Here is an 18,611-nt window from a genome sequence, read left to right as displayed (position 1 = left end):
AGCAGGCGTTGCGCATGCTCCACGCTGCGGGGGTCCGCCCCAGCCACTGCCTCCTGTCTCGCACCACTACTCTCTATCCCTAGAGCTTTGCCGTTGGGCACAGCTGCTTCGCCCCTGTAGACCCTGCGCGGTAGCGACATGGAGGAATTCGACTCTGAAGACTTCTCCACCTCCGAGGAGGACGAGGACTACGTGCCCTCGGGTGAGCGACTCCGCCTGAGGCGAGAGGCGACTCGCCCCGCCCAGCGGCTCACGTGAGGCGCGCTTTGCCCGTTGTGCGTGGGCCCGGTGGCCGGGCAGCGCTCGCCTCAGGCGGCCCCGCCCCGCGCCCTCGCCTGCCGGCCGGCTCTGCACAACCCGCGTGGCCCTGGTTGCGTCCGCCGAGGCGTTTTGCGCAGCGGCTCCTGGTGGCCTGGATTGGACCGCCGCCCCACCTCGGAGGGCGGGAACCTGCAAGTGAACTCAGACGCTGCGGGTCGTTGGGCATCGCGTTTTCTCACCCACCCTGAACTCTTCTGAAAGGCAGACCTTGCGTCCCCAGGGAATTGCTAACTGGCATGTCCCACATATAAGCTTTTCACTTTCTGTCCTCAGAAGTGATCTGATTGTTTAAAAGTTAACATAATGATGCCCTTTACTTCTTAGCAAAGATTGCACTCATTGCTGTCTTTTCAGACCTTAGTTGTAAAGTTTTTGTGTAAACCCGGGCTAAAATGTCACCCAGACCTAACCCGTCCGCCATCCTGCGCTTTCCACAGGCTCCCCCATCTCATTAGATGTATCTGCTGGTACAATCGCTCAGGTAAAAGCAAAACCGAAAAACCCGTCGGAGTTGACCTTATTCTCACTCTTTTGATCCAGATAATCATTCAGTTCTGTTTGAGTCCACGTGGAAGGTTCGTTTCTAACACTCCCTCAGTAATCTCGCTGTTACTGAGCTTCCATTATCACTAAGACTCTCCATAGCTTCCCAACTGGGTTACCAGGTTCCGTTCTTATCCACCAACATTGGTCTTATGATATTGGCCAGTGTGATAATTTGAAAACTAGTTTTCATATTAATCAAAAGCACCGTGTTAGTCGCTCAGTCGTGTCTGCTTCTTTGCGATCCCATGGATTTTAGCCCACCAGGCTCCTCTGTCCTTGGAATTCCCCAGACAAGAATACCGAATTAGGTTGCCATTCCCTTCCCCAGGAGATCAAACCCGGGTCTCCTGCATTGCAGGCAGATTCTTTACAGTCTCAACCCCGATGAAGCCAAACAGATGGCATGGGTATGCTTAAAAATAGTCAAGTATTAATGAAATACTTTGAATCTGAACCTTTTCCATCACCTATTATTCCTGTCAGTTCTCTCTAGAAGAGACTGCTTTCTTTTAAAATTTGGTATTTGCATTGTTTGTTGACTTAACTGATCCATGTTAGGTCTTCTTTTAATACCCTTTTGAGTCTTTCTCCTCACTGCCAAAACATAGACTTTTTCAACTTCAGACCCTTCCCAAATCCCCAGCCTGCCAATGTTCCTATGTCTAATTTGGATTAGACTGGTATTGATTCCTTTTTTGTAATGACTTTGTGGACACCAGGTTCTTGGCTGAGTCATGTTGTATATAGTTATTGCTTTTCTTGAACTAGATTTCTTTGGAGTGAATAATTGCCATTTTGTTGTTGTTTAGTCATCTGTGTACTTAATACTGATTTGATCCTAAACTCTTAAAATTGTCTAAATCATCTTTCAAGACATTTTGATATATTAAATAATCATTCACTTTTTTGAAGTCCCTCTCTGTCTTCTGACCTGCTCGGATTTGACTTGGCTTTACCATTTTTACACTTAAAATCTTCCATCCTGACCACCACTCTGGATGTTCCTTTTGTCTCCCTTTTCTTTTGGATTCTTTGTTTCTTGGGTCCCGTGATGTCTTCATTCTTGGTGTGTTCCACCAAAATGAGAGTAAATCCTCAAATAGCTTATTGAAGAAAGATGGATGATAGAAACTTTTTTTGTGTGAGACCATGACTATCTAAAAATAAGTAGGTGGCCCTCAGGCATGATTAATAGTTTGGTATGGAGCTCTGTATTCTACAGTAGTTTTCTATCTGAATTTTGAAGGCATTTCTCCATTATTTTAAGAAGTCTCTTTTTGCTAGTTTTTACTCATTTCCATAAAATTTGTTTGTCTCTGGAAGCTCATAGAATCTTTGTTCCTGATATTTTCTGATACTTCACAGTGATATACTGTACCTTAGTATGAGTCTGTTTTCATCCATTGGTCTTGGCCTTATGGAACTTTTTAAATTTGGGAAGGGGACCGTTTTCTCCATTTTATTTTTTGGAATCATTGTATATTTACTCTTATGTTGGGCTTCCCTGGTGGCTCAGCTGGTAAAGAATCCACCTGCAACGTGGGAGACCTGGGTTCAGTCCCTGGGATGGGAAGGTCACCTGGAGAAGGGAAAGGCTACCCACTCCAGTATTGTGGCCTGGAGAATTCCATGGACTGTATAGTCCATGGGGTCGCAAAGAGTTGGACATGACTGAAGCGACTTAGCAGCAGCAGCAGCAGCAGCAGCAGAGCAACTTTCACTTTTCACTCTTATGTTGACTGGAACTCTCTTTTCTTCCATTTTGATCCTCTATTTTCTAACTCTGATTTTTTTTTCTTTATGTGAATATTTCAGTATTTTAACATCCTCCTCTTCTGTTGAGTATTTTCTCTTTCCATATTTTTTTCTATGTTTTATGGCTTTTATTAACACAAATACAATGTGTACACAAGCCGTCTGTGTGTTTTCTTTTCTGTATGGCCTGGCATTGGTGACTTGGATGGCCCTCTTTCCACCATGACACTGGCTTTCTTGTAGATGTTGGGTGCAGTCTCAGCACAGTAAGATTTGTTGCACATCAGCAGTACTTCAAGCTCTTTGACATTGTAGACCAGGAACTTCGGAAGCCATGGTGAGGCATGTGCTTTATTTTCTTGTTGTCCTCATCACCAGTATTGGGCATCAAGATGTGACCCTTGAATATTTTTAATTTTTAAGAACTCTCTTTGTTGTTCAAAAACTTTTAAATAGCATCATGTTCTTGTTTTGTGAGTGCAAGTATCTTATTACTATATGGATATTAATTATAAAAGTTTTTTTCCCTAGTTTTGTTTCCTCTGAATTCCTTTCTGTTTTTAGTCTTGCCTTGATATTAGAGACTTTCCTCAGTTGTTTGGCGGTCCTAGTTCACTGTACATTAAACCTTTAATAATTAAGTGGATCTGGAGGAATGTTCAGAATACCACTCTTTGTAATGGCCCCAAACCAAATATCCATCGATACAGGAATGGGTAAATAACTTGTGGTATAGTCATATAATGAAATAATATTTAGGGATGACAATGAATAAGCTATACCTCCATACAAAGTGAAATAAAAGAGTTAGTTGCTCAGTCGTGTCTGACTCTTTGTGACCCCATGTACTGTAGCCTCCGTCCTTGGAATTCTCCAGGCAAGGTGACTTACAAATAAAATGTTGAGTGAAAGAAGCAGGATGCAAGAGTTCATATTGTAGGCGTCTGCTTAAGGCTCAAAAACAGATAAAACTAATCTGTTTCATTAGAGTTCAGGATAATGGTTCTTTGGGGGATGTGGCTGGTAGCTAGTGATTGCAGTAGGGCACAAGGGACTTCTGCAAAGCTGTTCATGTTCTGCTTCTTCAGTTGGGTCTAGTTAAACAGGAGTGTTCAGTTTGCATAATTTCAGTGACCTGTGCATTAGCTTGTGTGCTTTTTGGTATGTTACACTTGCAGTAAAGCTTATGTGAAATAAAAAAGAAAAAAATTGATTGAATCTCTTTGTGCACAGGATTTGTTGACTGCTACCCACAGAAAGTGATCAGACTAGTCATCCAAGGAGCACTTTTGTTGGGGACCCTGAATGTCAGTGTCTGAAGATGGGAAATTGACATATTTGTTTTTTCTGTCTAACCTGAAGTTTTTAAGCCTCTTTCTAAACCTCTGTTATTGATAAGAGAAGATACTTTTGGTTACTTTTGAAAGATATCCATGATGAGGTAAAAACATCAATTTCTTCTTTGAAAAGTGACAGTAGTAGACTTGGAATTTCTGTTCATTCAGCATATAGTTGTAAAGACATGCTGATCCATGTCCTCATGGTGGGTGGAGCATAGCAGAAATTGCAAATATAAGTAGAGTGAGTTAATGGACTCTCCTGGAGGCCTGGAGTAGGCGAACTTATCCTAGTCTTCAGGAACAGGGAGGACAGCTCTCAGAAAATATTTTAGTCTGGTGAAGAACAAAGGAAAGTACTAGTTTTTCATAATGAAAATGTGCCATCTTCATGTGAAAACCTTTATTCCTGTCTGTCTGACCACCGTGTTATGTTATTTCAGGTGGAGAGTATAGTGAAGATGATATAAATGAATTAGTGAAGGAAGATGAAGTGGATGGTGAAGAGGAGACACAGAAAACCAAAGGGACAAAAAGAAAGGCTGAGAGCGTTCTGGCCAGGTGATGCTGCCCTCAAGGCCCTTAGAAGTCAGGGGCTGTTGACACAGCCATCCAGATTGCTGGCATTGGTCTGATGACAGATTTCTTGCTGCCAGTCTCGAACCTTTTTCTCATTGAGGGAAATATTTAGTGACCTTTTAGGATTAAATTCTTATTCTCTGGTAAGCTCTAATAATTTTTGAACTTTAATTAAAAAAAATCAATAGGTAATATGTGCACCTGATTTAAAATGCAAAACTGGGGTACCCCCTGGTGGTCCAGGGGTTAGGACTCTATGCATCCAGTGCCAGGGCCTGATTCAGTCCCTGGTTGGGGAACTAAGACTCTACAAGCTATTGGTTTGCCAGAAAGAGAAAAGAAAAGCTCAATTACTAGAAAAAATATGTATCCCATTCCTATTTCTTGTTGCTTTGTCTCAGAAGAATTACATTGCCAGAAATAATTCTCTGTCCGTGCCATGTTCAGTCGCTAAGTCATGTCCAACTCCTCGCAACCCCATGGACTGTAATCTGCTAGGCTCTTCTGTCTGGAATTTTCCAGGCAAAAATACTGGAGTGGGTTTGCCATTTCCTCCTCCAGGGGAATCTTTATTGACCCAGGGATTGCATTCCAGTCTCCTGTGTCTCCTGCACTGGCAGGCGATTCTTTACCACTGAGCCACCTGGGAAGCCCCTCATTCTGTGTATATATATAAGTGTGTATTTTGTATTTCCTACTTTTAAAAATTTTTTTTGCCACACGGCTTGTGGGATCTTAGTTCCCTGACCAGGGATTGGATTCATGCTCTCTGCAGTAGAAGCGGGAGTCCTAACAGTGAACCAGTAGAGAATACCCTGTACCTCCTACTCTAAAAAAAAGTATGAATAGTAGCGTAGTCTGCGTATCTTTTGTCACTTTCCTTATTTCACACCTTGGCGATGATGCTACAGCAGTACATTTAGCTGTACCTTTTTCTTTTTGGTAACTGCATTGTGTTACATTTTATGGATAGACTCTACTCTGTTTAAACATTCCTTGAGAGACCTTTAGATTGTCCTTATCTTTACTACAGCAAATAAGACTACAATGAATATTCTTTGTCTTTGTACCCTTGTATATTTATAAATCAGATCATGGAGAAGTAGAACTGTTTGACCCAGGGTTATATGTAGTAAAATATATATATATATTGGTATAGGCAAATTACCTTCTCTAAGCCTGGTACTAAATTGCACTCCCAACAAAAAAGTATGAAAGTTCTCACAAGTTACTTAACTCAGATAAGGGAGTCCTTCAATAGAAGTCTTTTATTCTTTTTGATTGGTGTTTCTGTCTTCCTGGGCATTGAAGCAAAAAGCAGATTGTAGAATTTTGAGTATTAGATGATTCACTTGAAGTCAGAATAGTCTTAGGAAACAATTTGCTCTTTTAAGTCTTGGCTCAATTCTTTTGTCCTTGAGTTTTTCTGTATTCCAGCTTTCCTGTCTTCAGAAAGTTGGAAGAAACATGGATTCTCTACTCCCCCGTTCCCTCAGAATTCTAGAAAGAAACAATGTGACTAAATCTGAGGCTCTCTTCAATATCTGTTCTCCAAATGGAGTGACTTTTAAAAGTATCTGGCATATATATATTCTTAGAGCCCTCTTTTTGATTGAGGTGATTTTCGGTGTTTTCTTGGTGAGAATAGCTAGACCTAATTCAGAAGTACAAGAGTAGATTTTAATTCTAAGTGTTTTTGGTAAATGGTAACTCTGAGAGCTCAGTTCTTTTTTTCTTCCACAAAATCTCAGCTTAACCTCTCCCACTCACCATGTCACACTGTGAGGTAAGTAGTCCTTTAAATCAGTCGTCCCTATTTAAAAGTTTTCTGAAGTTTCCAACATGTTTGGAATTTAGGAAAGAAGAACTGAAATTATTTTGCCTGTTTGTCTTATCTTTCTTCTTCCTTCTTACTGTTGGTGACTAGGAAGAGAAAACAAGGTGGCCTCTCACTAGAAGAGGATGAAGAGGATGCCAACGAGGAATCCGGAGGAAGTAGTAGTGAGGAGGAAGATGCAGCAACAGAGCAGCAAAAAGGTGTTGAGTCAGAGGATGCCAGGAAAAAGAAGGAGGATGAACTGTGGGCCAGCTTCCTGAATGATGTAGGCCCGAAATCAAAAGTGCCCCCAAGTACACACGTTAAAGTAAGTTAACTGGTGAATAGGATGACTGCTTCTTGGAAATTTCCCAGAAAATTTACAAACCGAGATTTGAGACTTACAGCAGAAATCTGATTAGTTGCTTTTTAATAGTAACTCTACTAAGTGAAAAGCAAAGCATTCCCTGTGGGAGAAAACATAAGCTTTTCTAATCATATCAATTCAGTGAGTATTTAAGTGTTTAGAGATGAAACACGTGTTGAGACTATCCGGGAACAATATATTTGGGTGGATCTTTTAGTTTTCATCCTAATGTGAAATTTATTACACTTCTTTTTTCATAGACAGGAGAGGAGACTGAAGAGACAAGTTCAAGTCATTTGGTCAAAGCAGAAAGGCTAGAGAAACCTAAAGAAACAGAAAAAGTTAAAATTACAAAGGTGTTTGATTTTGCTGGTGAAGAAGTCAGGTAAGATGACATTCACAAACTTCAAACTTAGTTCTTTTTTTTTTTTTTTCCCCAAAATTAGTTCTTTTTAAAAGAAACATTTTTCTTTTAATGTATATTCTATGTATTTTTTGCCGCGCTGGGTCTTCGTTGCTGCGTGTGAGCTTTCTCTCTGCGGTGCTCGGGCTTCTCACTGTGGCGTCTCCGGTTGTGCAGCGTGGGCTCTAGGTGCGGGCTTATTGGTTGTGATGCACAGGCTTAGCTGCCCCTAGGCATGTGGAATCCTTCTAGATCAGGGATCAGACCGGTGTCCCTTGCATTGCACGGTGATTCTCAACCTCGGGACTACCAGGGAGGCAAGCCCCTAAAAAGGAACATCTTTCTAAATGATGTTAGACATCTGTCCTCTTTCCAACCTATCTTAATATTTTGGATGAGTTATATTTGAACTCAAGGAAAATAGTGGCTCCATTAATCATCAGGGAGCAGGAGAATGTCCTTTCATGTGTGGTAATGTAGTTTTGGGGCAGCATGCAGTGGTTGGCTGAACAGAAACAACCAACTGTGAGCGCTAACTGTTTGCTTCCACTTACTCACTGCCGTACTTTGCGTCTGGGCTCTTTCTCCCTTCAGTACTTTCCCTGACTTTGAAGTATAAGCCCCAATAAAACGTTTGAAATCCGCTGACAGTTTAAAGTACTAGGAGAGAAGTTTGATTCTGATGCTGTTTCCTCATCTCCATTATTTTTTTCAATTGATTCATAGATTTGTTACTAGTTTAGCAAAACAGTACAGGCTTAATACTTGGGTTGTTTTGGATGAGAGCCACATGCCTAGAATTTTCCTCTTTCCCATTTTTAAAAAATTTAATATGAAAACAGTGGATTTGTAATTTAGAGCTGCTGCTGCTGCTGCTGCTGCTAAGTCGCGTCAGTCGTGTCCGACTCTGTGCAACCCCATAGACGGCATCCCACCAGGCTTCCCCGTCCCTGGGATTCTCCAGGCAAGAGCACCGGAGTGGGTTGCCGTTTCCTTCTCCAATGCATGAAAGTGAAAAGTGAAAGGGAAGTCGCTCAGTCGTGTCCGACTCTTAGCGATCCCATGGACTGCAGCCCACCAGGCTCCTCCGTCCATGGGATTTTGCAGGCAAGAGTACTGGAGTGGGGTGCCATTTCCTTCTTCAATGCATGAAAGTGAAAACTGAAAGTGAAGTCGTTCAGTCGTGTCCTACTCTAGCAACCCCATGGACTGCAGCCTACCAGGCTCCTCTGTATGTGGGATTTTCCAGGCAAAAGTACTGGAGTGGGGTGCCATTGCCTTCTCCGAATTTAGAGCTAGAGGAGAACAAATGAATTGCCTGCCAATCAGTAATGTTATTTTCCTTAAAGTTGATGTTCTTAAAAACAAATAATATCTAATTTCCAACAGTTGTTTCATTTAATGAAAATATATCTTGGAAAAAGTTTTGGCATTGTTTTATAAATGATGTGAAGGAAAACTTTTATTATTTTTTTGTTGATGGTGGTTGTGGCTATTTTTTTAATTGGAATACAGTTGATTTACAATGTTGTGTTACTTTCTGCTATGAATTAAGTTACACATATGTATATTTCCTGGAGAAGGGCAAGGCAACCCACTCCATTATTTTGGCCTGGAGAATCCGATGGACCAGATGATCCTGGCAGGCTACAGTCCATGGGGTCACAAAGAGTCGAATACGACTGAAGCGACTTGAGTACTCAGCACACGTACATAGATATTTTCACTCTTTTTGTGTTATTTTTTATTTTTTTTCCTCCTTTTTTCTTCTCAAAAAATTTACACTTACAAAAGTGTTCTAAGAATAGTATTACAATGAACATCCATATGCCTGTCATACTGATTCACCACCTGTAAATGTTTTGCCTCTTTCTCCACCATCTGTATCTGTATTTCTCTCTTTTTATTTTGGCTGAACCTTTTAAGAATTGTAGGTCTCATGACACTTCACTCTTAAATACTTCATTCCTGTTTCCTGAGAACAAAGATATTTTCCATGGTGACTCAGTGTAACTCTCACATCCAGTAGATTTCACATTAATACAGATTATTCTCTCAACTCACTCTAGTGAAGGATCCTGATTTTAAATATTCAGCCTGTTGCAAACCAGTAGTTTCCTAAAACACAAAAAAGGAATTATTAGAAAAGTATGTTAAAAAGATACAAAATGCAAGCTCACACTTTTAACAATGAGATTTAACATGCAGATATAAAGTTACATTTCAGTATATACAATCAAAATGAACATAAATAAGAAAAGGAAAAGAGTTATACAACTGTACTCTTTTTTTTTTTTCCCTTGGCTGTACCCCCAAAAAACTTGTGAGATCTCAGTTCCTGGACAAGGGGTTGAAACCCCGACCTCAGTGCCAAAAGTGCTGAGTCCTAACCGCTGGACCCCCAGGGAATTCCCGGTAACTCTACATATTGGTCATTGAAAATGTGAGTGTAAGTGATTGATGAAAGGAATCCACTTTAATTATATAATTGAAACAAGAAACTAAGAGTAGAGTATCAGTTCTTAATACTTAACGTCTAGACACATACTTTGAAAAAGTACTGTTTATATTAATTTTTGCAGTTTTTAATGTGTCAGAATAGCTTATTTCTCGTTAATTATCTAGTCTAAGTGGGATTGGTGACAGCCCTACTCCTAGAGGATAATGTATTTGTAAATTACTGTTTCTGTGTTGGTGTTCTTCCTTGTCTTCTTTTTAATTTTTTAAAAAATAATATTCATCATAAAGAAATCCATCTCAAAAGGCTGTATTGTATCTTTTAAATTTATTATTTTTTTAATTTAATTTTTTAACTTTACAATATTGTATTGGTTACATTTATTTTTCTAATAATTTCTTTTGATTGTGTTTTACAATAATACTGTTCCGCAACAGGTTGAAAATTTTATGTCAAAGTCCTTCACTGCAGATAGTTTAAATAATAATCTGCAATAATGTAAAGTTAATGGAGATGGACGTGTGGATTTTAAGGCAGTCTCATTAAGTTCAGGATTTTCATTTTTCCTTTTTTCAAATGAAGTCATTAACAACTTTTTTTCTTGCAGTTCTATTGAGGAAATAATTGATATACAGCACTATATAAGTTTAAGGCATAGAGAGTAATGATTTGATTTAGTAATCATGAAATGATTAGTAATAACTGTGTTTTCCGACTTCATCTTCCATGCTTCATCAGTAGTCAGTTCCAGTCATTTATCCTGTCAAGTTATAATTAAATTTTTTTATAATTAAATTTAAGTTATATTTCAGTGGGAAAAAGGAATTCTGGATGCATGAATTCTCTATGTGTGGATTTCTTTTTTATGGAAAGTACAATTCAAAATATTCTATCAAACATGTTCATTTGTAGGGACTGTTCTTCAGGCTTTTATTTTTCACTTTTGCTCTTATTATTTATTTGCTTCTGAAAAATATGTTCAGTCTCATCCCTGTATGAAAGTACTAAGATTGTTGAAAACACCAAACTGGGAATTCCCTAATGATCAAATGATTAGGACTCTGTGTTTTCATGGCTGAGGGCCCAGGTTCAATTCCTGGTCAAGAAACTTAAGATCCTTCAAGGTTCCTGCCACAACCCCCCAACCCTCAAAAAAAAACAAAACAAAGCCTAAAAAAACCAAAGCAGACAGATAAGCATGTTTTACTATTTAATTGAGATCTTTAGAACTGGGGACCATATGTTTATTGTTTCTCTTTTAGAAGCACTAAATTTTTTCTGTAGTTCATTCTTACGGCACTTTCTTCATAACCATTGTACCTCAGCATATATAATATATCCACATTTATGATCAGCTTTCAGTTTATCAAATATAGTCTTTTAAATTTAATGCATTAGCTTTACATGATTCACAGGTTTTCCTACTGTTTTTTGTTTTGTATTAAGATTTTTCTCAGCGAAGGAAGCAGTGTGTTGATTTATGTTCTAGCACAGTCCCCTTAATCTAAACTGTTTCCCTGTCCTGCAGCTGTGTCATTGGAACTTATTCTTGCAAACACTTACACTTCGAATCTCATCTGTTGTCATGTGATCCTACTTTTATTATACAGATCACTGTCAGTTAATGTTTGTTAACAAGAAACTGATTTTAAAAAAAGACTTTTTAATGTCACCCTCATGTTTAAATCACAAATATTAAAATAATTTTCATATCAGCAGTAATTTGTCATTCTTCAAATTGCATTGAAGAAACACTTTGCTAACTTTGTCATAGTTTATCATAAGCTAGATCCCAAATACCTCAAGCCATGGTGTCATTGGAAAGTTAAACTGAACTACCTTCTTTGTCACGGATTCACCAAGATTTCCAAGCAAACATCATTGATATGGTCTTTTACTAATGTCCTGGAAATGGTTTATTCTGTTTAGTTTAGCAACAGAAAGTACTTCTTTCCCTTTTGGCCACAATGCTAATGAATGGAATTTTGTATCTGTTTCTATTGACTTTTGAATTTAGTAGTGTTTCTTCCAAATAATTCTTTTGATTTTGAGTTTATTTCTTCATGTTTTATATGTAAATGCTGCTTGCTTTACTAGCTAAAACATGTCTGCAAAGAACTCACCGTGGTTTTAGCCCTGTATGATCAAAAACCAAGCCCAGTGTGTGAGGGCTCATGGAGTAAAATCAGCTTCCCCTCAGTTGCCCTTCATTTCTTTGAAGTCACTTCTGTTATCATCACGTGGTTTATTACTTCTGCTGCATTCAGAAAAGATATTAAAAAAAAAAGTTTTTTTTACAGAGACATACAGTGTGGTGATTTTTTTGCCATCAGCAAATTAGGATTAAAAAATAATAACAGTTTTACTTTCTTAGTTATTAAAAAATGAATTTTAAAGTCACACGATTAAAAATTAAAATGATTATAAAAATAACAATTTGTAAAGAGAAATGCTTACATTTTATCACATTTTGGGGTTTTAATTGGGAAAATAACCCTAAACTTTCTCACTGTAGTATGGTCTAACTGCACATGACTAATATACAGTAATATCACATGTGAGTACTTTGCAATAATTGGTATATGTTCTGTTTAAGGCTGTGAGTTCATCATTCATATCTTGAGTATTGTGACACTATCAAATTTCTAGGCTACTTTTTAAATACTCAAAATTTTTGTACCTATCTTTTGTTAGGTAGTTTGCAGCTCACGTTTTTGGTAGCTGTATGTACAATTCTAGTCAGATCTTTGCATAGTTATTCCAAATGTTCTTAATACCTGTATTTCTTGCCCAGTCCCAAATCCAGTCCAGGATTACCCTCTGCATTTAGTGTTAAGAGCCCATCTGTGTGGCAGGATGTCTCTCAGTTTCGGTGGGTGCATTGTTACCGCATGGTTAGCTTCATGTTAATCACTTTAGACAAAAATACTACACTGATGATGGTTTATCCTCCTCAGCGCATCATATCATTACCACCCAGCACTGGTGCTGATGAGTTAGACCGCTTAGGTGATATCTGTAGGGATTCTCCATTACAGAGATAGTCTTTTCCCTCATAATCCTTTTTGAAAGTGAAAGTGAAGTCGCTCAGTCACGTCCGACTCTTTGCGACCCTGTGGAACTGTAGCCCACCAGGCTCCTCCGTCCATGGGATTCTCCGGACAAGAATACTGGAGTGGGTTGCCATTTCCTTCTCCAGGGGATCTTCCCGACCCAGGGATCGAACCTAGGTCTCCCACATTGCAGGCAGACGCTTTAACCTCTGAGCCACCAGGGAAGCCATAATCCTTTTTGGGATCCATTAAATAAATCTTGATGTGAATTAAGAATGTATTTTGCTGCCAGAAATCCACTGGGAACTATTGAGTTGTCCAGCAGAGGGTAGTAGAACACTGATGGTGAGCCTCTAAAGTTTGGAAGTCCTACAAAAAATACAGAAAATTTAATATATCATTAGGAATATAGGTTTTAAATTTTTGGAAATCTTTCTTGGCTTGCATTGTTTCCCACGTGTCATACAGGATATCTGAGAAAGATTTATTATAACTCTACCATTGACTTGACAGAGTAAGAAAAGCTGGTGAATAACTGTTGTTATGAAAAATCATTAAATTTCCTAATCAAATTAAATTTTGTGGATTTATTAATACTTATAAATATAGTTGACACAAATTTTCTTAAAAAAATTTTTTTTCCCCTATTCATTTTTTAAGCAAATGCATCATGATTTTAAATACTGGATGAGTATCCAGGGAGCCTGCTGTTTCTGTCATTTATCAGAAGAGGGCAGCCCAGTGTTTATCAAAGAAACAAATATGAATAAGGAAACAGTTTTTTTTCCCAATAAATATACATACTCACATATATATATATTTTATATTAAAGGTAGTATATATGCTTATTTGTTTAAACATATATATTGCAGAGACATATAACATGCTAAGGGAAAGTTCTCTGGAATTTTTTCCTCTTAAACAAAAATTCTGATAATAATTGGCATGTTGGCAGCATTTTTTTAAACTTAAAGTATTTATAGTTAAATAGAACATTATGTAAGAATTTGGAGGGCCTGAATTTTAATTGATGCAAACTTGGTAAATGGATTTGAGCATATCTTTTAATCTCCTGATGTCATTATTCTGCTCTTTCTGTCTTTGTATCAATTAAGAGCATTACTACATCTTAGAAAAATGTGAGAAAGAGCTATAATGACTGGGAAGAATTTATAAGTATAAGCATAAGGTAGTGTTAGCAAAGATTAGTGTTTAGTTTTTTCCTAATATGTTTTAAATGCTAAATTTTGAGTTTTTACCATTTTGTTTCAGTTTTTCTCCACTTGAAAAATGTGTAGCTTATTAACACTGGGAATGAGGAAAAATAGTGATTTTTTTTACCCTTCCTTATCATATAACCAGCTGAGCCAGTTACCTCAGACTTTCCTAAATGATTCACCTTTTGGAAGAAGCCAGTCATGGAAAGTTTCTGCTAAATAAAGACTTTTCAGGAAGTTCTGATTAAGTGAAAATGAAGTTAAGATGGAATTTCTGCTGATAGCACTTGAATTAGCTGTTGGTATTGGTGGGCCTTTTCCTGACAGGGATCCCTCTTGTATATTAGAAGTGGTCTATAATTTAACTATTCTCTTACTTGAAGATATTTTGATAGCTCCCCCCACCCTTCTTTTTTTTTTTCTGGCTGCCCCCATGGATCGCGGGCTCTTAGTTTCTTGAACAGGAACTGACCTCAGGCCTTGACAGTGAGAGCACTGAATCCTAACCCGTGGACCTCCAGGGAATTCTGCAAATCTCTTCTCATTGCTTCTTAAAACTGGAGTTCTTCTAGACATAGCCTCAGTGTACAGTAGTCTGCTTGTTATTCCTTTGTGTCCTTTACCAGAGTCCCTGAGAAATATTCCAGTTTATAGAACTTTTTTCCCTAGTGAATATGAATAAGACTTTGACAGTAATAAATTTATAGAGATACTTTTTCCTTATACTTTTTCCCCCACAGCTTATCCTTTTTTCTTTGCTTGCTTTATGGCACTTACCATATATCACATTTTGTTATGACGTGTTTTCGTGATTGGCTATCCCAATAGACTGTGAGCCAGTCAAGGCAGAGACCATGTTACATCTTTTTCTGTCTCACATGTAACACAGGGCCTGCATCTAGGTTGCTTTTTTAGATAATGTCCACTCAGTTGTCTTAAATTGCTGGCAGAAACATATTGTTCATATTGTGGTAAAATAAGAAAACAAAGCATACTTTGCATAAAGGCTTCTTTTACTTTCCCTGTAATTTGGGGGCACATGATTTGTATCTTCTCTCATCACTAGCCTGCTGAACTTTCATAATGCTGTGCCTTGATGTGGAACTTTTTACATTGTGGGGTCATGAGAGTTCCCTGGCAGCCTAGTGGTTAGGATGTGAGGCTGTCCCTGCTGTGTCCTGCATTCAATCTCTGGATGGGGAACAGAGATCCTGTAAGGTGCCTGGTGCGGTCAAAATATTTATTTTAAATAAAGAAATAAAGTGAATTGCTGGGTCAGCTGTTCTTTGGAGCAGCCATTTTATGGAAACTCATCCTTCTAGGAAATTTTCCTTTTTGTTGATAACCTCCCATATTTTCTCTTATTCTGAAATTGCTGTCGGTTAAATTGATGTAATAGTAAGGCTAGACTTGGCTCTGCTGGGGTAACAGATAAACCCAGGACGTCAGTAGCATAACACACGTTTGTTTCTTACTGCTGCGAAGTCCAGGACAGGTGAGGCAGCGGCTCCATCTAATGACACATGCATGTGAACACATAGGAAACACGTATCATTTGGGGTTGTTGTGGCATGGGAAATCTGAGGAAATACATTTTCATTTAATTTGTCTGTTTTGAGAATGAGTCTTGAAACTTCAGCCCTGCCCTTTGAATCTAGAACTTTGGTGGTTTCTCATCTTTCTGCCAAGTAATGGATTCTGCTGGATTGGTTGGGGTCAGTAGCCTGTGGCACCCAGTGGAGAAGGGAATCTGGGACCTAGGTGCTCCTGATACAGACATTCAGATGGTTTTAACCGCACTCCTCTCTTCCACCTTCAAAGGTTCCTGGTATCTCAATTTCCTGAACCTTTGTAGGAGATATGGTGTGTTTATTGGCCATTCCACATGGCTGCAGCTTGAGAGAGCAGAGCACACACCTCGGTCACCTGCTGACTTGTCTGTTTGCTTTCTACCTTCAAAAGTTTGATTGATATCTTTCTCTTATTATTCCTGTTCTTATCACTGTGTAGTTCTGCTTTTGTAAATTTATTACCACTATTTGGCAGGGTTTTGGTAGAAAGTAGAAAGTAGAGCATGTGTTCAGACCACCATTTCCAAGTGAAAGATTCCACTTCTCTTAATGAACCATCTTAGGTCTCCCCAGATTCTGCCCAGGGCAAGGAGATTTAAAGCAACCTTCCAGGCCAGTATTCTTAGACTCTGCAACTCTCAGGTTTGGACATAAGTTTATTTTGTTGTTTTTTTTTTTCTATTACAGTGTAAGGAATCACACCAAAACTTAGCCACTTAAGACCATTGTTTTATTATAATTTCTCTTAATTATGGGGTGGCTGGGCTCAGCTAGATGGTTCTCGTGCAGAGCCTGTCTTGCAGTTGTACTTAGTGGCTGGGTCTGGGACCATCTTGATAGCTTATTTACTTCCTTGTCTGGTGTCTGGGCCAGGAAGACTCAAACACTTGGGGTCTGGAACGGCTCCTTAGATCTCTCTCTCCCTGTGGTATTCGCATGTGTTCTTTCCAGCATGGTAGCTTCAAGGCAGACAGACTTTTTATGTGGTGACGTGGGGTTTTAGAGGTGTGTTCTGAGAGACAGCCACCTGGAAGCTCTATCACTTTTCTCAGCAGGTCTTAGAAGAGCCCTTTCCCCTGAACCTCGTGAGCTGACGCAGCCACAAAGGCCCACTTGGTTTCAAGTGGGGTGACATACTTTTCATTGGGGTAGTGTCAGTTTCTGGACCACATGGGAGCTGGGAAATTTATGGCAACCGTATTTGGAAAGTAGAGTTAAAAGATTCTCTCTAGCATTGCGACTTAATCTCTAGATGAGAAAAAGTAACTTAGCTCCTTAGATATCCATGTTCTTACTCATGAATTGTAAATGTGTTAGCTGTTGGTACGGGAATGCTACTGACCATTCCCCTCAAAAGTGGTATACAATAATACCCATTTATTTGTTACACATGTGTTTCTAGATATCTGGAGTTCAGTTCATCTAGGCTGGTGTCCAAGCTGCTGGTTGGGTTGAGACTTTTGCAGCATGTGTTTTTCCACTGTCTTAGACCAGCAGCTCCTTGAGGCATATTCTTATGGCTAAAGGGAGGAATTCAAGGGACAAGTGAAAAAGCACAAATACGTTTAAAGCTTCTTTTCCTGTCAAATCAGTTAACATCTCATTGACCACTGAAGTCATATATCCAAGCTCATCATCTGTGGGGGTTGGGGAATATCTTCTTGGTCAACAGGGAAGGAGTGTTTATTTGGGGAATGATGGTCTAATCTGTCATATAGATTCTCCCTCTGTTTTTGACTTTGATGTATTATGGAGAGATTTTCTTAGGACAGTAGTTGTTCAGTTGCTAAATTGAGTCTGATTCTTTTAGACCTCATGGACTACAGCACTCCATGCTTCTCTGTCCCCCACTATCTCCTGGAGTTTGCTCGTATTCATGTCCATTGAGTCGGTGATGCTATTTAAATATCTCATCCTCTGTTGCCCAATTTTCCTCCTGCCTTCAGTCTTTTCCAGCATCAGGGTCTTTTCCAGTGAGTCAGCTCTTTGCATCAGGTGGCTAAAGTTTTGGAGGTTCAGCATCAGTCCTTCCAGTGAATATTCATGGTTGACTTCCTTTTGGATAAACTGGTTTGATCTCCTTCCAGTCCAAGGGACTCTCCAAGAGTCTTCTCCAGTATCACAGTTCGAAAGCAGCAGTTCTTTGGCGCTTAGCCTTCTTAATGGACCAATTCTCACATCCCTACATGACTGTTGGGAAAACCATATCCCTTCACTTATATGGATCTTTGTTGGCACAATGATGGCTCTGCTTTTTAATATGTTGTCAAGGTTTGTTATAGCTTTCTTTCCAAGAAGCAAGCATCTTTTAATTTCATGGCTGCAGTCACCATCTGCAGTGATTTTTGGAGCCCAAGAAGATAAAATCTGTCATTGCTTCCACTTTTTCCCTTTCCATTTGCCATGAAGGTATTGGACGAGATACCATGATCTTACTTTTCTTAATGTTGAGTTTCAAGCCAGCTTTTTCACTGTACTCTTTCATCCTCATCAAGAGCCTCTTTAGTTCCTCTTCATTTTCCCCATTAGGATGGTATCATCTGCATAACTAAGGTTGTTGATATTTCTCCCAGCAATCTTGATTTTCACTTGTGATTCATCCAGCCTGGCATTTCACATGGTGAAACGTGAATTTCACATTTCCCTGGTGGCTTAGACGGTAAAAGATCCACCTCCAATGTGGGAGACCTGGGTTTGATCCCTGGTTTGGGAAGATCCCCTGGAGGAGGGCATGGCAGCCCAGTCTAATATTCTTGCCTCGAGAATTCCCATGGATAGAGTAGCCTGGCGGGCAACGTGGGTTGCAAAGAGTCAGACACGACTGAGCAACTGAGCACACATACAGACTCTGCATATAAGTTAAATAAGCAGGATGACAGTATACAGTCTTGATGTACTCCTTTCCCAGTTTTGAACCAATCCGTTGTTCCATGTTCTAACTGTTGCTTCTTGACCTGCGTACAGGTTTCTCAGGAGACAGGTAAGGTGATCTGGTATTCCCATCTAATAATTTTCCACAGTTTGTTGTGATCCACACAGTTGCAGGATGTGAGATCTTTTAGCTGTGGCACGTGGGATCCAGTTCCCTGCCCAGGGATCAATGTTCAGCCCCCTGCATTGAGAGCATGGAGCCCTAGCCACTGGACCACCAGGGAAGCCCCAAAGGTTCTTAAATGTAAAACTCTCAT

At 39.3% G+C, this 18,611-nt stretch overlaps 1 protein-coding gene across 2 annotated transcripts in view; it reads left to right on the top strand.

Annotated features, from left to right (window-relative positions):
- Positions 1-18,611, top strand: part of CFDP1 (craniofacial development protein 1) — a 104,074-nt gene continuing 85,463 nt past the window's right edge. The window contains exons 1-4 of one of the 2 annotated variants that reach the window (XM_024977945.2): positions 1-202; positions 4,403-4,520; positions 6,466-6,682; positions 6,982-7,106. In XM_024977945.2, the coding sequence (XP_024833713.1) occupies positions 139-202; positions 4,403-4,520; positions 6,466-6,682; positions 6,982-7,106 (524 nt within the window). In that variant the 5' untranslated portion in view covers positions 1-138. 2 annotated transcript variants of the gene reach the window in all.

This window comes from Bos taurus, chromosome 18, assembly GCF_002263795.3.
Source record: "Bos taurus isolate L1 Dominette 01449 registration number 42190680 breed Hereford chromosome 18, ARS-UCD2.0, whole genome shotgun sequence".
Classification (NCBI taxonomy): domain Eukaryota; kingdom Metazoa; phylum Chordata; class Mammalia; order Artiodactyla; family Bovidae; genus Bos; species Bos taurus.
This window is presented reverse-complemented; position numbering and strand designations above follow the sequence as displayed.